This window comes from Parus major, chromosome 1 (assembly GCF_001522545.3).
Source record: "Parus major isolate Abel chromosome 1, Parus_major1.1, whole genome shotgun sequence".
In the NCBI taxonomy this organism is placed as follows: Eukaryota; Metazoa; Chordata; class Aves; order Passeriformes; family Paridae; genus Parus; species Parus major.
Window position 1 is genome coordinate 31,361 of NC_031768.1, and position 8,085 is coordinate 39,445.

Below are 8,085 nucleotides of genomic sequence, written 5' to 3' on the forward strand. Positions count from 1 at the left end.
TTGAAAGCCCATTCCAACCCAAACCCTTCTGGGATTCTGTGTAAGGATGGTTTCCAGGCAGTAGGAATGACCAGTCTCTAGGGAACCTTTGCAGAACTGGTGAGATTTCCAGCCTCCCTGGGAGCACTGGCACAGGGTGTGGGAGGGTCACTGCTGGCCTGGGAAGCTTCTGGGACAAGCAGATCCAGGGAAAGAGGTCACACACGACTGCAGAATAAATAACAATTCAGGGGCACAAGATCTCAGAATTTCACTTCTGTCCTCAGCACCTACTCCCAGTCACTGGGTACAAGTCAGGACACTTCATGCTGTGGTCAGCAGTGTCCTCCTCCTGCTGTCCATCCCAAAGACTGGTGGGTACAGGACCAATGGCAACTGTTTGACAGCTGGAATTTCAGAGAATGGATCATGAGAACCTGGGAGATGGGAAGAGCCTTAACTGGTGACTGCAAATGGCCACGCTGGGTCTGAGTCCTGCACAGAAATCTCACAGACATCAGTGGATCCAACAGGGAGTCATCCTGGACACAGGCTTTGGAAGGAGAAGCTTCCCTGAGTGGGATCAATGTCCACCCCAAATCAGCTCAGAAAACCAAGCAGGGATGTAGCACTGGCAGGGAATGCTGTCCTGGTTTGACCAGGACGGGATCCAGAGCTACTTCCATGTGGCATTGCTCCAGCTTTGCAGACTGGAAAACTGGAGCAACCCACCAAATCCAAAATATGGGAACTGGAGCAACAAAACTCTTTATTTTTAAAAAAAAAAGCTTCCACAAGGCTTGAGAGGAAAAGGATCTACGGCAGGGAAAGGGGATTTTCCCCTCCAGGGTCTCTGCACCTGGGAAGCAAAACCCCTCAGAACACAATTCCAACAAACACGTTCTGGATGTGTTTGCCAAGAGTTCCCGGAATCACAGACCATCCTGAGTGGGAACAGGAACCCTCAAATCCAGCCCAGGACACCCCAGGAATTCCTGCCTGGGTTTCCACTGGGCTTTTCCCCAGGAGAAGTCGGGGCCAGGGCAGGGTGGGACTCACGGGATCCACGAAGTCGGCGTTGAGGCCGTAGCAGAGCTTCTGGATGCGCGACGTGATCTTGTCGAACATGACCCGCTCCTGGCGCCCATCTGGGGACACACCACACCAGTGCTGCCCAGTAAGAACCAGTGTGGCACAGAGCGCCCTGCCCAGCCACACCAGTGCTGCCCAGTAAGAACCAGTGTGGCACAGAGCGCCCTGCCCAGCCACACCAGTGCTGCCCAGTAAGAACCAGTGTGGCACAGAGCGCCCTGCCCAGCCACACCAGTGCTGCCCAGTAAGAACCAGTGTGGCACAGAGCGCCCTGCCCAGCCCCTCCTGTGGGGGAATTTGGTGTGGGAATCACCAGGAACAGCCTGCTTGGGTGGGGTACAAAGAAAGGGGAGGCTCCCCCTCCACCCCAGGAATTCCCAGAATAAACTGCACAAACCAATTCCCAGGGTGGGGACCCAGCTGAGGGTCACCCCCACCTCAGCTTGGGGACCCCTGGGACCAAAGGGGTGGGGACCGAGCCCAGAGCTCCTGCCATGAGGCCCAAAGCAAGCGAGAGGTCTGATCCCTCACTCTGGGCTCCCCCCGAACCGAGGGGAGCCCCTCTCCTCCCACCAGGTCCCATCTCCTCCCGTGGGACCCCCCTGAGGGAAAGGGGCTCCCCCTCTGCTCCCCCTGGGTGCCATGAGGGGGACCCCAAAGCCAAAGGGGGTCTCACCCGGCCGCACCGTGTGCCGTAGGTACCCCAAAGCTGAGGAGTGCCATGAGGGACCCTTCCAAAATGGGGGGATTCCCATCTGCTTACCTGGGGTGCCTTGCAAGGGACCCCAAAGCGGAGGGAACCCCAGAATGGGGCAGGGATTCCCCTCCAGGTGCCATTAGGGACCCCTAAAGCCGGGGGGTCCCAAGCCCGCCCCCGGGGTGCCCTGGGCAGGGCAGTGCCCGCCATCCCCGCCACTCGCTGCCGTGCGTGACCCCCGGAGCAGCGGGGGAAGCGCTCACCTCGCTTCACGACGTGCATGGCGGCGGCGGTTCCTCCTCAGTTCCCCTCAGTCCCCTCAGTTCCCCTCAGTCCCCTCGGTCCCTCTCGTCCCTCCCGGCAGCTCCGCTCCCGCCGCTTCCCGCGCCCGCCGCGCGCGCCCCGCCCCGCTGAGGCCGCCGCCGCCATCTTGCCTCCGGGCACGGCCCCGGCTGTGCCCCCTCCCGCACCGCCCCGCTCCCGGCGCTGCCTGTGGCCGGTGACGGACACTGATCCCGTCCCTCATCCCGATGTTCTCCCCGCCTCTCCCCCGGGAATCGCCGCCCCGCTGGGGAACACCGCGAATCCCGCCCGCTTCAAAGATGGCGGCGCCAGGGCTCCCCCCCCGCGAGGGGAGGAGACGGAGGGACAGGACGGGGCCGAGGGCGCCAAAGACAGAGCCCGCGGAGGGACAAAATACCCTCGTCCTAAAACGCCAGAACAATAACGATCGTAATTATAATTATTGGAAATCAAGGCCCAGGAGCGAATGTTTGATTAAACTTTGGATCCCACTGCCCAGGGAGGTGGCGGAGCCCCCGTCCCTGGAGGTGTCCAAGGAATACAGGAACAATCTGAGGCTCCCTGGAACGGCCGTGGTGCCCTCGGTCTCTGCCTGGGGCACAGGAGCAGCAGGGAAAGAGCCGAAATTACAGAAAGTTCTCTCCCAAGTTCAAAAGCAGCAAAGCTGCACCTGCAGAGCCTCCAGCCCTGGGACACCAACAGCAGCACCTGGAGCTGCTGGAGAGAGCCCAGAGGAGCCACCGAGCTGCTCCAGGAGAGCTGGAGAGGGACTGGGGCCAAGGGCTGCAGGGCCAGGAGCCAGGGAATGGCTTCAGAGTAGGATTTGATGGGATCTTGGGCAGGGATTGTTCCCTGGCAGGGTGGGCAGGGGCTGGGATGGAATTGCCAGAGCAGCTGGGGCTGCCCCTGGATCCCTGGCAGTGCCCAAGGCCAGGCTGGACATTGGGAGCTCCTGGGACAGTGGGAGCTGTCCCTGCCATGGCTGGGGGGCTCTGGGTGGGATTTGGGGTCCTTCCCAACCCGAACATTCCATGGATCTGCAAATCCCGTGAGGATTCGGGGCAGCAGCACTAAAACCCTGCTGAGGTTCCCGTGCAGATTCCAGCCCCAGACTCCACCAGCTCCTCTCCAGTCCCGCTCTGGCTGTCTCAGGCAGCAGGAGCTGTGGCACTCGGGAGCCAGAGTGGCAGGAGAACATCTCCTGTTGGTGGTTTGCAGGCTCCGAGGGGTCCCGTTCCCTGCATCCCAGCAGGGTCGGGAATGCTGCGGGGAACGGGGTGCAGCAAATGCGGCAGCACAGCGGAGATGTTTGCTCAGAACAATGAACCACCAACAGGCAAGTCACCCTCGGGCTGAGGCTGATCCTGAGAGGCTCAGGGAGACATCCCGGGGCTCAAAGGGGCTGCAAATTCAGCTTTTTATTGCTTGTGGGTGGTCCACTGTCCCTTCCGAGGTGAGGGCTTTAATTCCAAGGCAGATGCCATGGGGGTTCCTCGGCCCCCAGGGTGGTTGGGAAGGCACCCGATGGCACCAGGTGAGCCTGGTCCTGCTCAGAGAGTCCAGAGGGGATACAGGGAATGTTTGCAACTGATCAGGAAATGGGAATAAAGTTGGGGTGGTGCCCCTGTTTTATTGGAAAAGGACCTACAGAAGGAAAATAACCCCAAATGGCATTTTGCTCTGCTTGGAGCCCGAGCTGCGCTCAGAGATGTTTGCCCTGAAGTTCTCCTGTGTTTCACTCCCCCGTTCTGGAAGCAGGAGTAGGTGGAGCAGGGGGCTGGTTTGAGGCCGGGGGAGCAGAGGAAAGCCCCGGTGCTGCCCCAGCAGAGCTCTCGGGGTGCGGCAGCAGCGCTGCGGAGAGAGCCGGGCACGGAGCCGCTGCTGGCCCCGCCAGGCTTCACCTCCTCCCGCAGGGAATGGATGGAGACTCCGTCCCTGCCCCAGCCGTGCCAGGACAGGGCAGGGACACGCCTTGGAACGGGTGTCCCGAGCGGTGTCCCGAGCCCTGCCCTCCTCCTGGAGCTTCCCCGCGCAGGCAGCCGGCCATAATGAGCGCTAATGAGCGCTAATGAGCGGCAGGCTAACGAGCAGCCAGCCCCAGGGCTGTGCGGTTTGCAGGAGCTTGGCCGCCTGGAGAGGCCGGGCTTGGGAAGCGCCGGTTCCTGCCGTGGAAAATGTGTTTTTCCAGAGTGAGGATGGGCAGGCTGAGGCTGCAGGGAGCAGCATCTCCCCCGAGCAGGGTGCTGGAGGGACAGGGGGTGTGGAGATGGGGACATCAGGGCACTGGGAACACGGGGATCTGCCGGGACACATCCCATGGGATGGCTGCTGGCTGCCCCTGTGCCATCACCGTCCCGGCAGACCCCAGCCACTGATCCACCCCAGTGTGGGATTCATTATTTTGTCTGGAAGCGTCCCGAGCCTCTGAGGTGTTTTGGGGGCCTCTGTGAGCAGGAGCCGCTGCCCACGGAGCTGAAACATCTCTTGAGGCAGCTCGGGGGTGGCTGCCTGTCCCCGTCCCGGCTGCCAGCAGTGTCCCCATGGCCGCGGCAATGTCAGGATGGGCCCGGGTGGATCCAGCCCCGCTGCCTGTGGAGCTGTGATCCAATTCCCATGGGAGAGGACGATGGCAGGGGGGAGCCGGGGTGTCCCTGTCCCCACCGACCTGGCCAGGAACACGTCCCCAGCAGGCATCCAACGCCCCGATCCCGCTGTGCTGGAAGCCTGGGAAGGGCAGGAAGGAGAGAGCAGCAGCCAGCGGCTCGTAAAATAGACTACATGCTTTATTGGATTGAAAAGTTTTATGAAATGACAAAACAAAAACAAAAACAAAAAAACACCTTAAATCAAGAGTTGGCAGATGCGTCAACAGTTGTTGTTTGGGGGATCCCCAACCCCTTCTCCAGAAGCATCCACAGGTCTCTGCCACCACAAGCAGCTCTGGCCCCAACCCTGCTGTTCCCGCTCCCAGGGGCCCTGCCTGTGATGACAGCGGGGTGCCCGAGAATTGGGGTGCCCACTGATTGGGGTACCCACGGATCTGGGTGCCCACTGACTGGGGTGGCCAGGAATTGGGGTGCCCACGGATCGGGGTGCCCAGGCAGCAGCCCTGGCTGTGGGGCCAAGTGTGTCCCCCCTGTCCCCAGGGAAATGCAGGCACTTAAAGTCATTAAGAGGAATTTTTCACTTATCCCAAAGCAACAGTGAAATTGTTTAAGTCCCACCTACAGAACAAAAAACACCTTTGTAGCCCTTCCTGAATTGTCAAGACACAAATATATTACTCTGGCATAAAGCAAGGCCCCGGGGGCTCTCGGCATCCGGCCCGGCCTCGCCAGGAGCAGCCCCTCCCCACCCCCGAGGATGCACGGGATGGTGGTCGGGGGGGGCTGGAGGGGGGCTGAGGACAGGGACCCTGGGCTCGGGGGGTCATGTGGCACCAGGGAACCTCCTCGAGTGGGGTGGGAGGGGGTTTGGGGGTCCCCCTGGCAGCCCCGGGGCTGGGGGATGCTCCTGGAGGAGCTGGGAGAGGGGGGCAAGGGGGTGGAGAGGTGCTCAGCCCTGGGGATGGAGCAGGGCCCAGGGATGGAGCAGGACTGATCCCTCGGGATGGGGCAGGGCTCGGGGATGGAGCAGGGCTGATCCCTCGGGATGGGGCAGGGTTCATCCCCTGGGATGGGGCAGGGCTCAGCCCTGGGACCCGGGCCTGGCCCTCGGAGGGAGTGGGACTCAGCCAGAGTTGCTGCCCGGAGTGGGGACCCCCTCAGTGGCCTGGGCTGCGATGGGGGACACCCGAGCAGCAGGATGTGACCCAGAGTGTGCTGAGGGAGGACGGGAGAGCCCCAGGCAGCGGCTCAGGACAGACCGAGACCCGGGTCAGGCTGTGCTGGCAGCGGCCACGGGCTGACACAGCCGGGGACACCCCGGCGTGTGGCCTCGGGACAAGGGGGACACTGCCTGTGTGAGCCTCCTGCGAACCTCGGGAGGGCACAGAGCCCGCAGCACCCGGCCTGCTCCAGGGCACGGCTGTGTCATGGCTCTGTCCCCCAGGCACAGCCTGTCCCTGTCCTGCAGAGCCCCGCTGTGTCCTGCTCTGTCCCCAGCCACGACAGGGGACACGGGCACGGGGGACACGAGGGACACGGGCACGGGGGACACGGGGGACACGGGCACAGGGCCCTGCTCCCGGGAGCCCCCTCCTCTTCGTGTGGCTGTGGCGGCTGGAGCTGGCTCTGCACCCACACCCCTCGGCATGGCCCTTCCCTCACTGTCCCCTGTCACCGGGGTCCTCAGCCGGGTCCCCGGGGCTCGGAGGAGTCCGGGGGACAGGGGAGGATGCCCGGGGAAGCAAAGCCGGGGACAGGCGAGGGCTCCTCCCCGCCGGGCACGGGGCAGAGCGCTGGGGACCGGGACACTCAAGTACCGGCAAGGGCAGAGTCCTCCCCTGCTCCCCCGCAGCCAGGAGGGGATGGATCCCCTTCCCAGGGCCGCGGGGGCCGGGGGGGAAAAGTGACTGGGAGAAATGAGGGAGAACCGCTGCGACAGGAGTCACCCCGGGGGGAGCGCGGAGCAGCCGGCGCCGCCCCGAGCCTCCATCAGCCTGTGCAAAAGTTGGAGGCAGGAAAACAAATTAATAACAACAATAGAAAATAAAATTTAAAAAAAAAAAATAAAACCACATTGAAACCAAACCCAAAGGCCGCGTGGCTGAGCAGAGCAGGAGTAACTGGAAGCCATGCACAGCAAAGCCGGGACCGCAGCGCTCGGAGGGGAGGGCAGGGGCGGCTCTTCTCCCGGGGAGCCGGCGGCCTGGCGCTGTTTCATCTCGGAGATCGGGAAATAAATAAGTTTAAATAGCTCCTCCCGTGCCGGCGCTGGGTTCCCGGTGCACGGCCGGCCCCGGGCCCGGCGGGACGCGTCCGGGGGTGTCCCCCCTCCCCTACTTCTTGGGCTTCTTGAAGATCTTTAGGGGGAACTTTTTCTTGCTCTGGCCGGGGTCAACCTCGTCGCCCGTCAGGCTGCTGTCCTCGTCCCCCGGGCTCTTCTTGGCGGCCAGCTGCGGGATGCGGGTGTTCCTGGCGCCGCTGGGCCGGCAGTCAGAGGTGGGGGAGGGGGTGTCGGGGTCGGTGGAGCTGGGGCTGTGCGACCGGGACGAATCCGAGTGGCTGGGCTTGCCGGCCGTCGGGTGGCTGATCTCCCCCAGGCTGGAGGACTTCTCCATGCCGTGATTCACCATCATCATCTTCTTCATCACCATGGGGCTCTCGGGCAGCCGCTCCTGCAAAGCCGCCAGGGCGGGGGGCTCCCCGTGCCGGCTGCCGCCGTTGGGGGTGGGCGCGCCGGGGCCCGGGGGCCCGGGGACAGCCTCCTCCATGGAGCGGCTCAGCAGCGTGGGCCGGGCAGCCAGCAGCTTGGGCGCCGAGCTGGGGATACGCTGGTGGTCGCTCAGGTGCGGGATGGAGGAGTCGGAGTCGCAGCGAGTTAAATCTCTGCGGTGGGGAGGGCGGAGAGAGGGGGTCAGTGCCGGCCCGCCCGGCCCCGCACGCACGGATGGAGGCGGCGGCTGAGGGGACCCCCGGGACCCCCGAGCGAGCCCACCCCGGCTCTGCCCCGCTCTGAGCCCACGGGACCAGCGCACGGAGCGAGGACACGGAACCGGGATGGGGGCTCCCTCCTCCCCGCTCGCCCCAAGCCCCGAGCCCCCCCAGGCTGCCCCGAGGGTCCCTCAGCCCTCGCCACATCCGTGTGCGCGCCCCCCGCCCGGCCCAGCCGCTGCCAGCCCCTAATCCCAGCAATCGGGCAGGAATTGGAGCTTGGCGTGCCCACACAAAGCCATGCCCAGCCCCGCCGCTGCACGCGGTTTGTGCCCAGCCTGTGCCTGCCGGGGACGGGGCCAGAACGGCTCCCGGAGCCTCTGCAGAGAGGGAGGCAGGAGAACGGGGGAAATGACAAATCACAGCTCGCACCTCCCGGCTGCATGGATGGCTGATGGATGGATGGATGGATGATGGATG

The 8,085-nt window shown here is 63.7% G+C and overlaps 2 protein-coding genes across 2 annotated transcripts in view; both read right to left on the bottom strand.

Moving 5' to 3' along the window:
* RRM1 (ribonucleotide reductase catalytic subunit M1) overlaps window positions 1–2,133 on the bottom strand; it is a 17,225-nt gene extending 15,092 nt beyond the window's left edge. The window contains exons 1-2 of the mRNA XM_015634593.2: window positions 2,032–2,133; window positions 1,039–1,127 (exon numbers count right to left, since the gene is read on the bottom strand). Of these exons, the coding sequence (XP_015490079.1) occupies window positions 1,039–1,127; window positions 2,032–2,050 (108 nt within the window). The 5' untranslated portion in view covers window positions 2,051–2,133. The remainder of the gene's footprint in view (window positions 1–1,038; window positions 1,128–2,031) is intronic.
* Window positions 2,134–4,833: 2,700 nt separating this feature from the next.
* The window catches only part of STIM1 (stromal interaction molecule 1), a 74,909-nt gene continuing 71,657 nt past the window's right edge, over window positions 4,834–8,085 (bottom strand). The window contains exon 9 of the mRNA XM_033512707.1: window positions 4,834–7,560. Coding sequence (XP_033368598.1) covers window positions 7,011–7,560 — 550 coding nt within the window. The 3' untranslated portion in view covers window positions 4,834–7,010. The remainder of the gene's footprint in view (window positions 7,561–8,085) is intronic.